Source organism: Nerophis lumbriciformis, linkage group LG18, assembly GCF_033978685.3.
Source record: "Nerophis lumbriciformis linkage group LG18, RoL_Nlum_v2.1, whole genome shotgun sequence".
Lineage (NCBI taxonomy): Eukaryota > Metazoa > Chordata > Actinopteri > Syngnathiformes > Syngnathidae > Nerophis > Nerophis lumbriciformis.
Window position 1 is genome coordinate 12849127 of NC_084565.2, and position 21836 is coordinate 12870962.

A 21836-nucleotide genomic window follows, 5' to 3' on the forward strand; every position below is an offset into this window, starting at 1 on the left:
GACGTGAGTGCGCAATGTTTATATAGGAACTTCTGATCCTAATTCAGACTCCCAAATTAGAGCTCCCGTTTTCTTATTGATTTTATAATGTATATTTGTATAATGTGTGTGTTCTGAAATAGTGACAGAGAATAGAACACGGATGGCCAATTCAACCCTTAACTCAACAATGAGTAGATAAGTGTTATGTGTGTGTATATGTGTAAATAAATGAACACTGAAATTCAAGTATATATATATATATATATATATATATACATGTAATAAAATATATATATATATATATATAGCTAGAATTCACTGAAAGTCAAATATTTCTTATATATATATATATATATATATATATATATATATATATATCTTAACCACGCCCCCCCGCGCCACCCCCGACCACGCCCCCCACCTCCCGAAATCGGAGGTCTCAAGGTTGGCAAGTATGTCTATATGTTATAGTTATTTGAATGACTCTTACCATAATATGTTACGTTAACATACCAGTTGGTTATTTATGCCTCATATAACGTACACTTATTCAGCCTGTTGTTCACTATTCTTTATTTATTTTAAATTGCCTTTCTAATGTCTATTCTTGCTGTTGGCTTTTATCAAATACATTTTCCCAAAAAATGCGACTTATATATGTTTTTCCCTTCTTTATTATGCATTTTCGGCTGGTGCGACTTATACTCCGAAAAATGCGGTACAGAATGGTGTATTAAATTAGACAATAAATAAAAGATATGTTCCCAGAAGTGCTTGTTTATGATCAGGACTTTGTGGAGCGTAGAATTCCCACGTGGTCATTTTGACGAGGAGGAAGTATCAGGTATGTTCTAAGTGTGCACCACAGGAAGAGTCTCTTAGTCTCTGTAGACGGGGGTTATCTGTCGGGGGGTCATGTGGTAGGAGTCATACGAGGCCTGTACGCCATAGGAGGTCTGAGACTGGTACAGGTTGTGGTCCACGGGGGACGGGGAGTAGTGGGACGGCGGTAAGTAGTGAGGCGACGGCTCCTGTTTGCTGACCAGGTTGCTGCTGATGCTCAAAGGTGGGGTCGGGGGCCCCTCGTAGGGGGGTGTGCCCACGCCGCCCGTAGTATACTCATTTGGCGAGTGGCTCTCGTAACCCGCTCCTTTCACGGCCCTCAGGTGGAGCAGGTGGGCGGAGTCAAAGCTGCCGTAGGGGGGGCTCGGCAGGCCCGGGGACGAGTAGTTGGCGAGGGGAGCCGGGGGCGGCCTGACTCTGTCGTCCGGCCTCCCGCCGGCAGGTGTGGCCGGGCCCAGTTGGAGGCAGCCCGCCACCAGGTTGGTGGTGGGCTGCGAGAGGCCCTTGCACAGGGTCTCCATGAAAGCCCGGCTCTCCATGGACAGACCCCCGTCCAGGGCGGCGGAGAGAGCGCAGATGTAGTTCCGGGCCAGCCGCAGGGTCTCGATTTTGGAGAGTTTTTGTGTTTTGGAGTGGCAAGGCATGATGCCGCGCAGGTTCTCCAGAGCGTCGTTCAGGCCGTGCATGCGCGAGCGCTCCCTGGCGTTGGCCTTGATGCGGCGGGCTCGGAAGCGCTCCTGCCGGGGTTTAGTCACCCGCTTCCTCTTGGGGCCGCATTGTTTGGCCTGGTTTTCTTCCTCCTGGTCTCCTTCTTCTTCTTCCTCCTCCTCGTCTTCCTCGGCTTCCTCACTGCCCTCCTCCCTGGGCGGCTGGTTGGCCCTGTAGCGGTGTGAGGTCAAAGGTGTGTCTCCATCCGGCGAGCTCATGTCTCCGTCCATCCACGCCACGGGGCTGATGTCCTCTTCTCCCTCTCCTTGCCTCCCAAATGGTTTGATCATCATGGTCGCTGCAAACACCAAAGAGTCATCCAATGTCAGATGGGATCGGGTTCCAAAAACTCTGCTCGCGAGTGAATCTTTAGATCCAATTCCGATTCCTTGGGTTTAGATTTCGATTCAGAATCGATTCTCAATTCAAACTGATTCTTGGAATGAAGTATTTGGTATAATAATTATATTGAAACTTCCAAAACAGGTTACAGGTTAGAAACAGAAAACTGTATCTTTAAAAATGTATACTTATAAAATAAAAAATATATAATAATAATTAAAAAAAAAAAAAAAAATTATATATATAGATGAGGTGGCGACTTGTCCAGGGTGTACCCCGCCTTCCGCCCGATTGTAGCTGCGATAGGCTCCAGCGCCCCCCGCGACCCCAAAGGGAATAAGCGGTAGAAAATGGATGGATATATATATATATATATATATATATATATATATATATATATATATATATATATATATATATATATATATATATACATATTTTTTTTTCTTCTTTTTTTTTAATAAATAAAATAAATTTAAAAAAATGAATAAATTAAATATATATATATATATATATATTAGGGCTGTGAATCTTTGGGTGTCCCACGATTCGATTCAATATCGATTCTTGGGGTCACGATTTGATTCAAAATTGATTTTTTTTTTTTTTTTCCAATTCAACGCGATTCTCGATTCAAAAACGATTTTTTTCCCCGATTCAAAAGGATTCTCTATTCATTCAATACATAGGATTTCAGCAGGATCTACCCCAGTCTGCTGACATGCAAGCAGAGTAAAAAGCTTTTATAATTGTAAAGGACAATGTTTTATCAACTGATTGCAATAATGTAAATTTGTTTTAACTATTAAATGAACCAAAAATATGACTTATTTTATCTTTGTGAAAATATTGGACACAGTGTGTTGTCAAGCTTATGAGATGCGATGCAAGTGTAAGCCACTATTGTTCTTTTTTTTTTATAAATGTCTAATGATAATGTCAATGAGGGATTTTTAATCACTGCTATGTTGAAATTGTAACTAATATTGATACTGTTGTTGATAATATTCATTTTTGTTTCACTACTTTTGGTTTGTTCTGTGTCGTGTTTGTGTCTCCTCTCAATTGCTCTGTTTATTGCAGTTTTGGAATTGGGTTGCATTGTTATGGTATTGCTGTGTATTGTTTTGTTGGATTGATTAATTTAAAAAAAATAAAAAATAAATAAATAAATAAATACATTAAAAAAAAATAGATTGTTTAAAAATGAGAATCGCGATTCGTATTCGAATCGATTTTTTCCCACACCCCTAATATATATATATATATATATATATATATATATATATATATATAAATAATAAATTTTAAAAAATGCTAGAAAAATGTGATTAATCTGATTAAAACAAATGAATCACTTGACAGCCCTTAGATATACGGTATAAATGTTAATTATTGTATATGTATATATACATATACAGTATGTACAGTATATATATGTAGCTGAGTGTTTAACACTGGTAATTGTGAACCAAGGAGTACTGGGTACGAATCCCGGTCAGGTTACAAGGCTCCAGCCAAAAGAGTCAGTGTTTTTTTACACGTCCATTTGTAGTTAACTGAGACAGGTTCTCATTTAAATATGTCATTGGGGCACGAAAATCTGTTATTCAGCCAACCAAGGGTAGCTGAGTGGTTAAAGCAGCTAGCTCTCACTCAAAGGGGATTGGTTTCAAATCCAAGTCATGGCCGAGCAGTGACTGGGTAAACTCCGGCTGGAGGAGTTACTTTTTTGTATCATAGTTTACTGAGACAGTTTCTCAATTAAATATGTCATTGGGGCCTGAAATCTTAGCTCCAGCAGACCAATGATAGCTGAGTGGTTAAGGCAGCTAGCTCTCACTCAAAAGGGATTGGTTTCAAATCCAAGTCATGGTCGAGCAGTGACTAGGAAAGCTCCAACTAGAAGAGTTGCTGTTTTATATCATAATTTTCTGAGACAGCTTCTCAAATAAATATGTCATTGGGGCCCGAAATCTTGCCTCAAGAAGACCAAGAATAGCTGAATGGTTAAACAGCTATCTCCCAATCTAAGTGTCCTGGGTTCAATCCCAGTCAGGTCGATCGGCTTGCCAAGCCAAAGAATGCAGGAGTGGGGACGCCGGACAATGTGGGGGTGTTTCACCTCCCCCACACAGAGTAAAGCTAAGTGGTAGTGGGTTAATTAAATTATAGTTAAAAAGGTATGCATGTATGCATATATATATATATATATATATATATATATATATATACACATATACTGTATATACATACATATATATATATACTATATATATAGTTTTTATTTATTGGGTATTCATTCATTCATTTATTTAATTTTTTTATTTCATAAGTATAAATTTTTTAAGATACTGTTTTCTGTTTCTAACCTCTAACTTGTTTTGGAAGTTTCAATATAATTATTATACCAAATAATTCATTCCAAGAATCAGTTTGAATTGAGAATCGATTCTGAATCTAAATCTAAACCCATTTTAATCGATTTTAGAAAATTATGAATGAGTTTAGAATCCAGATGAATAAAATTTGCGATAAGGATGTCAATCTATTTTTTTGTGCCCCCCAAATAATGATGTGAACAACTTATAGTTCAATTCGATTCCGATTCCTGGGATTCCCATTCGATTCAAAATTCGATTCTTAATTCACGATTCTTGCGAGGACTTATTGGGTGTAATATTTATGATGAAACTTTTGTTAAACGGGTTAAGGGTTAAAAAACCTGTTTGTGGTTGTGTGGAGATGATCTAAAAAAAAAAAAAAAAATTAAATTTTTTATACATATATATATATATATATATATATATATATATATAAATAATTTTTTTTTTTTTTTTTTTAGATTTTTTCAAAATCAAGGTTAGAAATTAATGAATTAATTTAGAATCGGGATGAATAAGGATTGCTTTTTGAATGTGAATCGATTTTTTTTTGTTCGCCCCCCTATGAAAAAGGCATTAATATGTGGTATAAAAAAACAACTATTTAACGTAAGTGTTTTTTTAGGCTTTCAGCACTGGACAGTTCTCCTGACCTGAGAAAGAGAGGACCCTGTAGGCCTCGCTGGCCCTGGTCTCCCGCTCTTCCTCCCTTGCTTGTAATCCTGGTCAACGTCTGAACTGCTAAAGCCCCCGCAGAAGATAAAGTCACTGACAGGTTGCGCCTTCAATCTGGGCCATCGCAGGATTTACTCGGCGGATGAAGCCGCGACCACGGGATTAAATGAAACCCCGGCGACCCCAGATCAGACACGGAGAACTCGGGAGGAATTAAAAGGCATCCAAACAAGGGCAGGAATATTTTTGTCTGCTTTTTGCAGTTAGAGCACAGCGAGCTCTTTTCCTTGACACAAATTTAAGTAAGTAAGTACATTTTATTTATAAAGCGCTTTTCACGGGAAAAAAAATCACAAAGCGCTGCAAAAAGTCAGTGTTCAAAAACAAGAAAAAACAAAACAAAAATGAGGGGTATTTTATTTGAACTAAGCAAAATTATCTGCCAATAGAACAAGAAAATTCGGCTTGTCAAGACTTTCAAAAACAAGTAAAATTAGCTAACCTCAATGAACCCAAAAATACCTTAAAATAAGTATATTCTCACTAATAACAAGTGCACTTTTCTTGGTAGAAAAAAAAGAGACCCTTTTGCTCAATATGTTGAAAAATATTCTTAAATTAAGTAAATGTTCGTGCCATTATCTTGACATAATGATATGCATACATCATCTTTTTTTTTTTCATGCTTGAAGTAAGAAATGATTACTTTAAAAAAGTAGTTTTATACTTGTGAGTGTTGATGACACAGCTTTGCAACACTTGATATTCTAGTTTCAAGCATGTTTTACTCAATATAGGTCATCAAATCTCAGCAACAAGCTGTAATATCTTACTGAGATCATTTAGGACCAAAACACTTAAAATAAGTAAAACACTCTAACATAAAATCTGCTTAGTGAGAAGAATTATCTTATCAGACAGAAAATAAGCAAATATCACCCTTATTTGACATATTTCATCTTACTTAGATTTCACTTTTTGCAGTGCATTATTATGTATTTTACAATGTACTGCTTTTATATTTCCTGTATTTTATATTATTACTTTAAACTGTTTCATATTTTAATTTTTTATCCTGTAAAGCGTCTTTGAGTGCTCTGAAAAGCGCTATACTAAATAAAATGTATTATTATTATTATTAATATGAGTGTGCATTATTTCTTTCTTTATTCTGTATTATTCTTATTTCACTTTTTGCAGTGTAGGTGAAGTAAAACAACCATTCAATTGAATAAAACAGGGGCAACGTCATAAAAAGGATACAAAGTGGATTAAAAATGATAGTTAAAAAGTGCATTAACTAAAAGCTTTACTAAAAAGAGATGTTTTCAAATGTTTCTTAAAGGTTTTAACACAGTCAAGATCCCGGTGGGACTGGTGCAAATTGCTCCAGAGTCTGGGAGCTATAGTCTGGAATGCCAGGTCTCCACGGGTATTAAAAATGAATTTTCGGGATCTTTAGAAGACCCTGACCTGGGTGGGCCCTGAAGAGTAGGGGCATAGCAAGTCAGGGATGTACTGAGGGGCCCCACCATGCAACGCACGGAATGCTACTTTGCTTTCCTCACCCAGGATGCTCTAAAGTAGTAAATCACAAGTCCGAATCGTGTCAAGTCCATCAATGTCTTGAAGACGTACCTGCGCTGGAGAAGGTAACTTTTCTTGCATCCAAAGCTCACAGGTTGGCTGGCGTGTCCATCAATCACAGATGTGTTTGTGCAGAGCTGCAGCACAGCCTCAGTGAGGGTCACCCTGCAGGGGCTCAGGTTTTAACCTCCTCTGAGAAGCTCCTCCTACATCCGCCCGGCAAAGTTGCGCGTGGCCGGCCCGTGGCTGGAGGCCCCCCCCACCCACCCTGTGCGTGTGCGGGGAGCCCCTTTGTTGCAGCACGTTCGGGGAGACGCGCTCAGCCGCCTGAGCCTAACTGTATGTGACAGCTTGAAGTTGCATGTGAGCAGGTGTTTGCTGCATGCCCTCTTGCAGCCACTGTTGCACAGAAGTTCATCTCGCCCGGGAGGCGAGGGCCACGCATTCACTCACCCCGTCGGGTCAATATTACGTCCTTTAGTATCGAAAGAAAAAAAAGAAAAGAAAAAAAACACTGTGACTTACAATAAACGTTGGAGCAGGAGAGCTTGAATGGAATAACTTAACATAACTTTTGAAAGTCATCACTGGTTTTTTTTTTGTCATAAAACTCAATCGCTATGCGCTATTTTCTAGTGTTGTCATCTCGATTCATTTTTTTTTCTTAGATAAATGCTCAGAAAAGGATATAGTTTGGAGCTCACGAATAAAGAGTTTAACCATCTCGGTCAAGGATGTCCAAACTTTTAGAAAATATGTAAATACATATTTTATATATATATATATATATATATATATATATATATATATATATATATATATATATATATATATACACACATATAGACATATATACTGTATATATATACACACATATAGACATATATATACATATATACTGTATATATATACATATCAGTGTTTCCCACAGGACAGGCATCTATTTGTGGTGGTGTGGTCGGGGGGTGGCGGCGGCAGCGGCGATGACCAAGAAGAACGCGGAGTTTGAATATAATTACATTTTATGTACATATTTATATACAGATTTGAACAATTAGTGATTCACTGAAATATGTTTATTAATTGTGGTCCTTACAAAAAATATATCTTATAAAATATAAAAGCTAAAATGTCTCTTAAAGCTCTGCCCCTTTAATTAGTGAATACTAAATAATTTAACTTTAGCCTACTACTACAACCATATTATTTACCAGCAACATGAAGTGAAACAGAGGCAGAGGTGTCCTGCCACAGTCAGTCAACCTCCTCCTCCTCCTCCTGCTGCTGCTGAACAGGTCGCACCTGTGGTCCGGACTGTAGGCCTACCTCCTCTCCAAGTCCAACCCTTTTCGGCCGTTGAAAAATATTTCTCTATACTCATCTGTGTGAAGGAGTGAACATCCAACATTAGAATTTATTACTAACGAGCAGAAGCGCTCTATGTACAGTGCTGTCCAACCTTAAGCGGCAGCAGCTCAACACATGCAGGGTTCAACGTTAAGGTTTTTTTCTACTTGCCCGACTTCTCAAATCTACTTGCCCCAATATTTTTACTTGTCCTGCCTAGGTTTTTTTCTGGCTGTGTAGTGCTCATGGCTTATATCTTACTAAAATCCTTCCCATTGACTATTTACAACACTACACAGTATTTATTATTATTATTATCTATAATTACATTTAAATGGCATTGCATACATGTAAAATTAAATGCTATTTCACATTATTTGACCAGTAGCAGTTACCCTCATCTGAACAGGTCAGCCACCTGTTTAAAGCCCGATCACAGTTGAAATCTTGAAATGAAGGGCCTTTAATGGCCAAAACATTAACCTGGACAACATTTTAACAGCTGGTTGGCTCAGATTTTATTCTTTTCATTGCATTCACATGCTGCAGTGGACAGTGGACAATTTAGCTTCAGTCCACCTGTGTTTATTGACAACAGGGTTATAACCTGGACACGTTAGCTCGTCGGTATGAAAACAGGAGACTGTTACTACGTGCGTCTGCCCCGGCCCCCGAGTCAAACAGCGGCGGTGTTAATGAAGCAGCGTCAGGCTGCTCACCGTCAGTGAAACGCTCGGTGAAATCGCGGATTAACGTTAAATATATGACGAGCCGCGAGCGATGCAGCTATAACCTATCTACCTATAACCTATATTACCCTCGTATTGTGATCCTTCGTCGTCGTCGTCGTCTTCTTCTTCTTCTTCTTCTGGCCCACCAGGTGAATTAAGTGCTATTGGCGGAGTTACAATGCATAGTAGGCTACTGCCACCTACTGCACCGGAGGTGTAACTACAAGGTACATTCACAGACAGAGTCCCATTGCTTTTAAGAGCGGTCGAGCGAGTCAAAAGCCGAAAAATCCATTTGTGGCGGACGTAATTATTTCATGGCGGGCCCATCCATTTTCTACCGCTTATTCCCTTTGGGGTCGCGGGGGGCGCTGGAGCCTATCTCAGCTACAATCGGGCGGAAGGCGGGGTACACCCTGGACAAGTCGCCACCTCATCGCAGGGCCAACACAGATAGACAACATTCACACTCACATCCACACACTAGGGCCAATTTAGTGTTGCTAATCAACTTATCCCCAGGTGCATGTCTTTGGAGGTGGGAGGAAGCCGGAGTACCCGGAGGGAACCCATGCAATCACGGGGAGGACATGCAAACTCCACACAGAAAGATCCCGAGCCCGGGATTGAACCCAAGACTACTCAGGACCTTCGTATTGTGAGGCAGATGCACTAACCCCTCTGCCACCGCGGGCCGCCACAAATAAATGAATGGGTGGGAAACACTGCTTATTTTAAGGTATTTTGGGGTTCATTGAGGTTAGCTAATTAGGGCCCGCATGGCCCATTGCATAAGGACTCCCACAGGGAGTCCTTATGCAATGGGCCATAAGGACCTATTGAATTTCTAAGGTTTTATCATTATTATTATTATTCTTCAAAACTCACCAAATTTTACACACACATCAGTAATATACGGTAAAACTTTTTATCAAAAAACCAAACCCCAAAACTCAAAATTGCGCTCTAGCGCCCCCTAGGAAAAAAAAAACTAGACTGCCTGTAACTCCCACTAGGAAGGTTGGAAAAACATGAAACAAAATCCTCTATGTAGGTCTGACTTAGACCTAGTTCTCATAATTGTACATCCTCGGGCTAAAATCAACAGGAAGTTGGCAATTCCCCCTTCAAGACAAAAAAGTACTAAAAACAGTCACTTTTGCCTCTTTGAGCTGTATTTTGACTCCCTTAACATGCTTCAAAACTCACCAAACTGAACGCACACATCAGGACTGGCAAACATTGCGATCTAAAAAAAAACCTAACCCCAAATCTCAAAATTGCGCTCTACTGCAATTTTTTAATAAAACGCAAAAAAAACTGCTCCTCGGAAGAAAAAAATGACAAAACTGCCTGTAACTCCCACTGGGAAGGTCGGAGAGACATGAAACAAAAACCTATGTAGGTCTCACTTAGACCTACATTTCATAAATTGACAACCCCCAGCAAAAATCAACAGGAAGTTTGCTATTCCCCCTTCAAAACAAATTTTTTGTAAAAACCGGTCACCTTCCTTCAAAAACGATCTCCTCTGAGCGCGTTTGTCGTTTCGCCTTCAAACTAACACAGGAGAGAGATTGAACCCTTGTGATTACAATGACAGAAGCGCTTTTTTTCTAACTGCTCCGGTTTTGATTTTATGACCCTTCAAAGATCCGCTGCGCTGATGCTGCTGCGCTGCTGTTTTTTTAAGATGGCTGCTTAAAAGCAGGAAGCACCAACGTGCCCACACAATGCAGACAAGGTAGGTACACTAGACAAAAGTCTTGGGACACTTCAGACTAAAAGTAGACAAAAGTATTGGGACACTTATGACTATCACTGGACAAAAGTATTGGGACAGTTAGGACTAGCACCTGCCAAATACGCGGGCCCGACCAATGCTGCTTGCAGCTTTAATTTTACTTGTTTTGGAAAGTCTTGACAAGCCAAATTTTCTTGTTCTATTGGCAGATCATTTTGCTTAGTTCAAATAAAATACCCATCATTTTTGTTTGTTTTTTTCTTGTTTTTGAACACTGACTTTTTGCAGTGTATTGCTGTTACAAATGCTTCCATCGAGAGTGACGTGATTGATGTATGTTTTCATGCAGAGAAGCTTCTTGAAGCAGCCGACCAGCTGGCTCAGTTTGGGGAAAGCGAGGAGGAAGAAATCTATCAGACGGCGCGAGGCCTGGAGCTTCGCATGCAGGTTTACTAATCGGTGGATTGGTGTAATGCCGAAAAAGCAGTTGCCATGGATCAGTTCATGCATATGTGTGCATGCATGCCTGCAGGCCTTCATTCAGCAGGTGGAACAAAGAAAGACGCTGCTTTCTACACACACACCAAAGAGGTCTGTAAAAAAATCATAGGCAAAACTAACTTGTCCACATTTTTGAATATTGCTAAAAAATAGTTTAAAACATGTAATATAATAATCCAGAAGTGATTTTAGTATAGGGGCGGTATAACTCGGTTGACAGAGTGGCCATGCCAGCAACTTGAGGGTTCCAGGTTCGATCCCCGCTTCCGCCTTCCTAGTCTCTACCGTCGTGTAATGTTGTGTCGTTCGCGAACGATTCGTTCGAACGAACGAATCTTTTGAGTGAACGTACTGAACCGAATCACTTCATGAACTGATTCGTTCCTTTCTCAGTTCAGTTGAGCTCCGCCGCGACCATGCCGGTATGAGTGGAACTGGCGCATTCTGTGACGTCGGCGAACGACGCAGCCAGCTACTCATCATGGGGGCGGGGGGAGGGACTGAGCGAACGATTCGTTCACCGCGGATTAACGACATGAATCACGCAGTGAACGACAACGCTCTCGCTCTCTGCTCTGCTTGCCCCAATGCCGCGAGTGATTCTCCTCCCGTCGCGGGGATATGTTTCATGCCATTGGCATCCGTTCTCCATTCATTCTCCAAGCTAACGGCTAATGTTGACTCAAGCCACATGAAAACAAACACACACATTATCTCAACACATAAAGTTATGAGAGTAGAGGAGACAGAAAGAAAGTCAGTGCAGGGCAAGGCTGAGCAGCAGCGACGCGAGGGGGAGGGGCGGGGGGTAAAGTGTAGGGCAGGCTGTTTGAGAAGATTTAAAATAAAAATAATAACTAATGTATGTACATATGCATAGGCTATTATTTATCTTGATTTTTATATTATTTAAGCTATTTATTTTCTTTTTTATTGCATATTTAAGTTGATCTTTCCATTTTTAAATTTTTAAATGTAAGCTACAGAAATTTTAGTTTTAATGTTGGCTTTTCTGGCACTTGGTTTAATATTTGTTTTGTTTTATTTAAGGTAGCCTATTTATTTTCTTTTTGTTTGCACATTTAAGTTAATATTTTCTTTGTTATATTTTTAAACGTACGCTACAGAAAATTTAGTTTTTATGTTGGCATTTCTGGCTCTTAATTTATTTGTTTTATTTTGAAGGTATTTATTTTCTTTTTGTTTGCATATTTAAGTTTACATTTTCTTTGCTACAGAACATTTAGTTTTTATGTTGGCATTTGTTAAGGGTTTCTCAATTTAATATTTGTTTTTGCACTAAACAAACAAGGCCTATTTATTTAACTGTTGATTGCAAGCATTTTAGTGGGCTATAACTATTTTTTTTATTTCCCACTTTTATTTATTTCTTATTTTCATTTCAGTGCAATAAAACATATTTAACAACAGGACTGGCAAACCTACTGACACAGAGAACTGACTGTGTCGCGGAGGAGGACGTCACATTGAGGCTCTCGTTCAGTCACTGTGAGTGTCGTTCATTGGGTGCTGAGGGCTTGTGTCGTTCGCGAACTGACACACACCGAGATCTGCCGCCGGGGAATCTGTTATTGACTGACTCATGATTCGCCGACCTGCCCACAGAACTGCTGCTGCAGAAGTGATTCGGTGAACAAATTTTTTGAACGAATCAATTTAAGGAACTGATTCTAGTGATTCAGTACAGTCAAAAGAACTGCCGATCCCATCACTACCGTCGTGTCCTTGGGCAAGACACTTTACCCACCTGCTCCCAGTGCCACCCACACTGGTTTAAATCTAACTTAGATATTGGGTTTCACTATCTAAAAGCGCTATATAAATATAATTCACTTCACATTTTAGTGTTTTAGGCTCAGTATTGACCAGTAAGATTAAGTGCCCTCCCAGTCTGGGCGTGGCTAGTGCCTGCTATTGGAAACCTGGAGACGGTTGCACGAAAGGAAGAAGCTGTGTGCCCAACGAGTCAAACACCGTAAAATTTGGTGACAATTTGTTGTTAATTTGAATGATATCGAGAGCTCGAGGCTGCGTACCGCTCGAGCTTGGAGCTCATTGTGTGTGTGTTTAGTTAGCTTAGCATAGCTTCTAGCTTTGTTCTTGAAACTGCATTTTCCAAAGATACTGAAATAAACTTTGTTTCCCCAAGATGCAGACGGAACTCCGGAGGCAGTGTACAGGTAGGGCAATGATTTATTTTTCATAAATCAGGCAATATCCATAAATACAGAAAAGCATGCCGATAACACGGGTAGCTACGGAAAAGCTGACGGGAAAGCTTAGCATGGAAAACCAGCAAACAAATGGCAAAGTTTAGCTCAGGAATCAAACGGTATACACACGTAACTTGGTGGATGGAGCACACAAGACAGCCAGACTGAGTGTGGCAAAAAGCAAGAATAAGTAGCTCTCTGATTAGTGCCCGAGAGCAGGTGAGCGTCCCGAACACTAATCACAGGCAGGTGAATACAATCAGCACACATGGTAACCAAGAAAACACAAACCAAGGGGTGCTGAAACAGAACTAAGGGAATCTTAAACTAAACAAAACATGATCAGAGCAACGGATCACGACAAAAACAATGTTTTATGCCATATTATTAACAAATCAATGTTCCTATTTTTTCCTCAATTTTCCTATTTTTCTCAATTTTCCTCTATTTTATGTAAATGTTCCTCTTTTTTTCTAAATTTTTGTCTTTTCTTAATTTTCCTGTTTTTTTTCTCAATTGTCTTCTTTTTCATCTCAATTTTCCTCTTTTTTTTAATTTTTCTTATTTTTCGCTCTCAAGTTTCCCATTTTTTCTTCAATTTCCTCTTTTTTCCCCCCTCGATTGTTCTCTTTTACTTCTCAATGTTCCTCTTCTTTTCCATCCATCCATCCATTTTCTACCGCTTAATCCCTTTGGGGTCGCGGGGGGCGCTGGAGCCTATCTCAGCTACAATCGGGCGGAAGGCGGGGTACATCCTGGACAAGTCGCCACCTCATCGCAGGGCCAACACAGATAGACAGACAACATTCACACACTAGGGCCAATTTTAGTGTTGCCAATCAACCTATCCCCAGGTGCATGTCTTTGGAGGTGGGAGGAAGCCGGAGTACCCGGAGGGAACCCACGCAGCCACGGGGAGAACATGCAAACTCCACACAGAAAGATCCCGAGCCTGGGATTGACCCCAAGACTACTCAGGACCTTCGTATTGTGAGGCAGACGCACTAACCCCTCTTCCACCGTGCTGCCCTGTTTTATGCCATATTATTAACAAATCAATGTTCCTATTCTTTCTTCTCAATTTTCCTATTATTTCTTCTCAATTTTCCTCTTTTTCTCAATTTTCCTCTATTTTATGTAAATGTTCCTCTTTTTTTTCAAAATTTTTGTCTTTTCTTTATTTTCCTGTTTTTTCTCAATTGTCTTCTTTTTCATCTCAATTTTCCTCTTTTTTTTAATTTTTCTTATTTTTCGCTCTCAAGTTTCCCATTTTTTCTTCAATTTCCTCTTTTTTCTCCCTCAATTGTTCTCTTTTACTTCTCAATGTTCCTCTTCTTTTCAAAATGTTTTTTTTAGATTTCCTCTTTTTTCTAAATGTTCCTCTTTATTCTCAATTGTCCTCTCTTGTTTCTCAGTGTTCTTAATTTTCCTCTTTTTTTCCTCACTTTTCCTCCTTTTAAAATAAAAATCCTCTTTTTTTTTTTTTCCTCTTTTTTTCTCAATTTTGTTTCTTTTTTTTGATTTCCTCAATTTTTCTCTTTTTCTCAATTTTCCTCTTTTTTTCTCAATTTTCCTCTTTTTTTCTTCACTTTTTCTCCTTCCCCCCCCCAATTTTCCTCTTTGTTCGATTTTTCCTCTTTTTTCTCAATATTGTTTCTTTTTTTCGATTTTCTAAATTTTCATCTCCTTTCTAAATTTTCCACTTTTTCTCAATTTTTCCTCCTTTTTTCTTAAATTTTTGTCTTTTTCTTCTTCTCAATTTTCATAATTTTTCCTTAATTTTCATCTTTTTCCTCAATGTTTTCCTCTTTTTTCTCAATTGTCCTCTCTTGTTTCTTAGTGTTCTTAATTTTCCTCTTTTTTCCTCACTTTTCCTCCTTTTAAAAAAATGTTTTCCTTTTTTTTTAATTTTCTTCTTTTTTTCTCAATTTTGTTTCTTTTTTCGATTTTCTCAATTTTTCTCTTTTTCTCAATTTTCCTCTTTTTTCTCAATTTTCCTCTTTTTTCTTCACTTTTCCTCCTTTTTTCCAGTTTTCCTCTTTGTTCGATTTTTCTTCTTTTTTCTCAATGTTGTTTCTTTTGTTCGATTTTCTCAATTTTCATCTCCTTTCTAAATTTTCCACTTTTTCTCAATTTTTCCTCCTTTTTTCTTAAATTTTTGTCTTTTTCTTCTTCTCAATTTTCATAATTTTTCCTTAATTTTCATCTTTTTCCTCAATGTTTTCCTCTTTTTTCTCAATTGTCCTCTCTTGTTTCTTAGTGTTCTTAATTTTCCTCTTTTTTCCTCACTTTTCCTCCTTTTAAAAAAATGTTTTCCTTTTTTTTTAATTTTCTTCTTTTTTTCTCAATTTTGTTTCTTTTTTTCGATTTTCTCAATTTTTCTCTTTTTCTCAATTTTCCTCTTTTTTCTCAATTTTCCTCTTTTTTCTTCACTTTTCCTCCTTTTTTCCAGTTTTCCTCTTTGTTCGATTTTTCTTCTTTTTTCTCAATGTTGTTTCTTTTGTTCGATTTTCTCAATTTTCATCTTTTTTCTCAATTTTCCACTTTTTCTCAATTTTTCCTCCTTTTTTTCTTCAATTTTTGTCTTTTTTTTCTTCTCAATTTTCATAGTTTTTCCTTAATTTTCATCTTTTTTCCTCAATGTTTTCCTCTTTTTCTCTCAATGTTCCTCTTTTTTTTCCTCAACGGGTGCGCTCACCCCTCTAATGAGGACACCCCCCATCCATCCATTTCCTACAGCTTGTCCCTCTCGGGGTCGCAGGGTACACCCTGGCCAAGTCGCCACCTCGTCACAGGGCCAACACAGATAGACAGACAACATTCACACACTAGGGACCATTTAGTGTTGCCAATCAACTGATCCCCATGTGCATGTCTTTAGAGGTGGGAGGAAGCCGGAGTACCCGGAGGGAACCCACGCAGTCACGGGGAAAACACGCAAACTCCACACAGAAAGACCCCGAGCCCCGGGATGGAACCCAGGACCTTCTTATTGTGAGGCACATGCACTAACCCCTCTTCCACCGTGCTCCAAGTAATAAGGACACTTGCTACAGAAAATGAATGAATGCAGAAGATGTAGGCGTACTTAAAGAAGTGTCCGACGAGTGTGCTTCAACCGAGGCAGCACATTACTACGTCCTCCAAACTTATATTTAATATTTCATATTTGATCACTTTGAGACTCAGATGCTCATCCATTCTCAGCTGGCCTCTCGCTTTGCTCAGAGGACTTCCTCCCATGTTTGTGGGATGGAGCACAGATATTACATATTTTGTTCTGAAAGAAGGACACATCAAATTTCACTTCAGTAAACACGCACATGAACACACACACACACACACACACACACACACGGAAACACACCCACACACGCACACGATCTCCCGTGAATCCCTAGTGCTTCAATGCGAGGCTTTAGTCCATCTGTCTTACCACGAGTCCAGTGAGAGAAGTCAACTCCACAGCATGAGGGGTGGAAATGTGCGTGTGTGTGCGTGTAAATGTGGGGTGTGTGTATGTGTGTGTGTGTGTGTGTGTGTGATTGCATGAGAATTCATTTAATTTCCTCCACAACAGACAATTAAGTGCATGCAGTGGTGACACATATCCAGCAGTCTGTGCCGAATTTCCTTCTGCACACACAGTGTCTTTTATATTTCATACAGAGCAGTGATTCAACTGCACTGCAAAAACTGAAATCTAAGTAAGATGAAATATGTCAAATAAGGGTGATATTTGCTTATTTTCTGTCTGATAAGATAATTCTTCTCACTAAGCAGATTTTATGTTAGTGTTTTACTCGTTTTAAGGGTTTTGGTCCTAAATGATCTCAGTAAGATATTACAGCTTGTAGCTGAGATTTGATGACCTATATCAGGGGTATATCTTTAGCGCCGCCCTAGTGGCTCTCTGGAGCTTTTTCAAAAATGTATGAAAAATGGAAAAAGTTGAGGGGAAAAAAATATATTTTTTGTTTTAATATGGTTTCTGTAGGAGGACAAACACGACACAAACCTCCCTAATTGTTATAAAGCACACTGTTTATATTAAACATGCTTAACTGATTCCAGTATTTGGCGAGCGCCGTTTTGTCCTACTAATTTTGGCAGTCCTTGAACTCACCTTAGTTTGTTTACATGTATATCTTTCTGCGACTTTCTAGGACGTGTTTTATGCCACTTATTTTTCTGTCTCATGTTGTCCACCAAACTTCTAACGTTGTGCATGAATGCACAAAGGTGAGTTTTGTTGATGTTATTGACTTGTGTGGAGTGCTAATCAGACATATTTTGGTCACTGCATGACTGCGAGCTAATCGATGCTAACATGCTATTTAGGCTAGCTATATGTACATATTGCATACTTATGCCTCGTTTGTAGCTATATTTGAGCTCATTTAGTTTCCTTTAAGTCATATTAATTCAATGTATATCTCATGACACACTATCTGTATGTAATATGGCTTTTAATTTTTTGCGGCTCCAGACAGATTTGTTTTTGTATTTTTGGTCCAATAAGGCTCTTTCAACATTTTGGGTTGCCGACCCCTGACCTATATTGAGTAAAACATGCTTGAAACTAGAATATCAACTGTTGCAAAAAAAGCTGTGTCATCAACACTCACAAGTATAAAACTACTTTTTTAAAGTAATAATTTCTTACTTCAAGCATGAAAAAAAAATCATGATGTATTCATATCATTATGTCAAGATAATGGCACTAGCATTTACTTCATTTAAGAATATTTTTCAACATATTGAGCAAAAAGGTCTCTTTTTTTTCTACCAAGAAAAGTGCACTCGTTATTAGTGAGAATATACTTATTTTAAGGTATTTTTGGGTTCATTGAGGTTAGCTAATTTTACTTGTTTTGGAAAGTCTTGACAAGCTGAATTTCCTTGTTTTATTGGCAGATAATTTTGCTTAGTTCAAATAAAATACCCCTCTTTTTTTTTTTCTTGTTTTTGAACACTGACTTTTTGCAGTGTGAAAAGCAGTCCAGTGTGTATGCCCTCAGTTTTTTTTTTTAGTAAAGGGGAACACTATCACAATTTCAGAATGGTTAAAACCATTAAAAATCAGTTCCCAGTGGCTTATTATATTTTTCGAAGTTTTTTTCAAAATTTTACCCATCACGCAATATCCCTAAAAAAAAGCTTCAAAGTGCCTGATTTTAACCATCGTTATATACACCCGTCCATTTTCCTGTGACGTCACATAGTGAAGCCAACACAAACAAACATGGCGGAAAGAACAGCAAGCTATAGCGACATTAGCTCTGATTCAGACTCGGATTTCAGCGGCTTAAGCGATTCAACAGATTACGAATGTATTGAAACGGATGGTTGTAGTGTGGAGGCAGGTAGCGAAAACGAAATTGAAGAAGAAACTGAAGCTATTGAGCCATATCGGTTTGAACCGTATGCAAGCGAAACCGACGAAAACGACACGACAGCCAGCGACACGGGAGAAAGCGAGGACGAATTCGGCGATCGCCTTCTAACCAACGATTGGTATGTGTTTGTTTGGCATTAAAGGAAACTAACAACTATGAACTAGGTTTACAGCATATGAAATACATTTGGCAACAACATGCACTTTGAGAGTGCAGACAGCCCAATTTTCATCAATTAATATATTCTGTAGACATACCCTCATCTGCTCTCTTTTCCTGAAAGCTGATCTGTCCAGTTTTGGAGTTGATGTCAGCAGGCCAGGGAAGCTAGGGTCGATATTCTTCTCTTGATCCTCTTCGGTGGCATAAGGGACGGTGTGAGCCGACATCCAGGGGGTTTAGCTCGCTCGTCTGCGGGAACAAACTGCCGCCATTGCTTGCCGTGCTACCGAGGTCCTTTGTCCCTGAATTGCTCACACACTCCGGCAGATTCAATGGGGGTCTGGCGGTAGATTTCTTTGACTTTATGGTTGGAAATGCATCTGCTTTGAGTGTCGCAGGATATCCACACATTCTTGCCATCTCTGTCGTAGCATAGCTTTCGTCGGTAAAGTGTGCGGAACAAACGTCCAATTTCTTGCCACTTTCACATCTTTGGGCCACTGGTGCAACTTGAATCCGTCCCTGTTCGTGTTGTTACACCCTCCGACAACACACCGACGAGGCATGATGTCTCCAAGGTACGGAAAACTGTCGAAAAACCGGAAAATAACAGAGCTGATTTGACTCGGTGTTTGAGAAAATGGCGGATTGCTTCCGGATGTGACGTCACGTTGTGACGTCATCGCTCCGAGAGCGAATAATAGAAAGGCGTTTAATTCGCCAAAATTCACCCATTTAGAGTTCGGAAATCGGTTAAAAAAATATATGGTCTTTTTTCTGCAACATCAAGGTATATATTGACGCTTACATAGGTCTGGTGATAATGTTCCCCTTTAAACGTTTTTCAAAAAGCATGTTGTTTCAACGTTATGTTTGAGTTGCTCAACGTTAGTTCTCACACTTGTTTTAATGCCTTGTGCCTGCGGCGTAAAGAACTTGTATCGGCGGTATCCAATATTTCAAATCAACATCAGAACCCAACATTGATTAAACGTTGTCAAAAAGCATGTTGTTTCAACGTTGTATTTGTGTTGTAGAATATTGGTTGGGAAATGACCAAATTTCAATGGTCAAATCAACGTCACAACCCAACATTGATTCAACGTCGTCAAAAAGCATGTTGTTTACACGTTAGGTTTGAGTTGCTCAATGTCAGGACTAGGGATGTCCCAATCCGATATTTGGATCGGATCGGCTGCCGATATTTGCAAAAAAATGCGTATCGGCAAGGCATGGGAAAATGCCGATCCAGATCCAGTTTAAAAAAAAAACACCGGTCCGTCTTTTCCAACGCACCGATTTAAATAATACATTCCACTTTTCTGCTGCTCCCTAATTTCCGTTCCGCATTTTCCAGCACACCTTCAACACATCCACACGTCTGTGAATTCTCACACAGTTGCTTTTAGCTGCTGGCATTACACGACAGGCTCTTCTCACTCTTTCCTGTGTCTCCCTCTCACAGACAGCAAGTGCACCTTCTTACACACGTCACATACTGTCACGACATACGTCACATACGTATATGTCCTCCCCGAGCAGAGAGGTAGCAGCATGGCTAACGTTAGCTGTGATGCTAGTGCAGCCGTGCGAGCAACGCTCCCTCTAAGGTGCTCGCCTGTGCAATTGCGCACTGTTTAAGCATCCTCTGCGCATAGCAATTGTATGCCACGCACAAAATCAAATTAAAAAAATAAGCGCATAACAATTTTCGACACACGGACACGACAGAGAAAACAGTTTTCGTCATCATTGTTCAAATATTGTGACGTCTGTCGAGACGCTTATCTCCATTCGGTGCCACACGTCCACACCATCAAAATGCTTAGGCAAAAATTTCCACATCAACACCGTATGAAAAAATTAGTGATTTTTTTAGTTGTGATTTCCTTCTCTGCATGAAAGTTTAAAAGTAGCATATATTAATGCAGTATGAAGAAGAATGTTTTAATGTAGACATGCAAGCCTTGAAAGAACATTTTGAAAATCAAGACTACATTTCCTGCAAATGGATGCATTTCTACCCTATATTTTAACTTTAGATTTATTCTCATATCAAACTCTTTTGGCTGTCTTTTTGACACTTACATCCGGCGCCCCCCTCCACACCCCGGATTATAAATAATGTAAATAATTCAATGTGATTATCTTGTGTGATGACTGTATTATGATGATAGTATATATCTGATAGTATATATCTGTATCATGAATCAATTTAAGTGGACCCCGACTTAAACAAGTTGAAAAACTTATTGGGGTGTTACCATTTAGTGGTCAATTGTACGGAATATGTACTTCACTGTGCAACCTACTAATAAAAGTCTCAATCAATCAATCAAAACACATAGAATCATCATACTGATGTGATTATATGCATCAAGTGTTCATTCAAGGCTAAGGCAAAATATAGAGATATATATTGTGTATCGCAATATGGCCTTAAAATATCGCAATATTAAAAAAAGGCCATATCGCCCAGCCCTAATTCAATAATGCCATTTCTGTTTGTCATGTATAATTTTGTCTATTTTGTGTTTATCCTTGAATAAGCAGGTCAGTTTCTTGTTACCAACCATTGTGTATTATTCAAACTCCCCTAATTCAGCTGGCTAGTTGTTATCAAGAGTACTAAAACCCTTTTCAACATGATTCTGACAACTAAGTAGGCTAAATAACTTTAAACTTTAATACATGCTCGGATAGGCCAGTATCGGTCAGTATCGGTATCGGATCGGAAGTGCAAAAACCTGGATCGGGACATCCCTAGTCAGGACTTAATTCAGCAAGTTCTCAACGTTGTTTCAATGCCCTGTGCCTGCTGCGTAAAGAACCTGTATCGGCGGCATCAATATTTCAGTATCGATGCTCGCATCACTATGTAACTCCTAGAAATGGAACGTTCACCAACATGCGGCGATGACTTATGTTTCCCGGCGTATAACTTTTAGTGAGAAGCGGTCTGCGATGCAACTATTCAGCAGGCCCATATGCGTGCATTCACTCCCAATACGTGCAATATGCTAATAGTGGGGACAATATGTACAAAAAGTGCGGAGAATGAACGTTGCTGTGAGTTTCATGGTCCCTCGTCAACTTTTGAATTGACCCACATCCACGCCACACTTGAACCTCCCTCCAGCCCGGCGCCGACCCTAGGGAGAGTGGGGTGAGGCTGACCATGTGTCGCCCCCGCTAAC

The 21836-nt window shown here is 39.4% G+C and overlaps 2 protein-coding genes across 2 annotated transcripts in view; one reads left to right on the forward strand and one right to left on the reverse strand.

The window, feature by feature from the left end:
• The window catches only part of LOC133617606 (uncharacterized), a 240565-nt gene that overhangs the window by 211922 nt on the left and 6807 nt on the right, over positions 1-21836 (forward strand). The window contains exons 4-6 of the mRNA XM_061977685.2: positions 10693-10790; positions 10876-10934; positions 13015-13045. Of these exons, the coding sequence (XP_061833669.1) occupies positions 10693-10790; positions 10876-10934; positions 13015-13045 (188 nt within the window). The remainder of the gene's footprint in view (positions 1-10692; positions 10791-10875; positions 10935-13014; positions 13046-21836) is intronic.
• On the reverse strand, positions 402-6692 carry LOC133617605 (neurogenic differentiation factor 4-like). The gene is made up of 2 exons (XM_061977684.2): positions 6573-6692; positions 402-1831 (listed from the first exon to the last, which is right to left on the reverse strand). Exon 2 carries the CDS (start codon positions 1824-1826, stop codon positions 861-863), a length of 966 nt encoding a protein of 321 aa, XP_061833668.1. The 5' UTR covers positions 1827-1831; positions 6573-6692; the 3' UTR covers positions 402-860.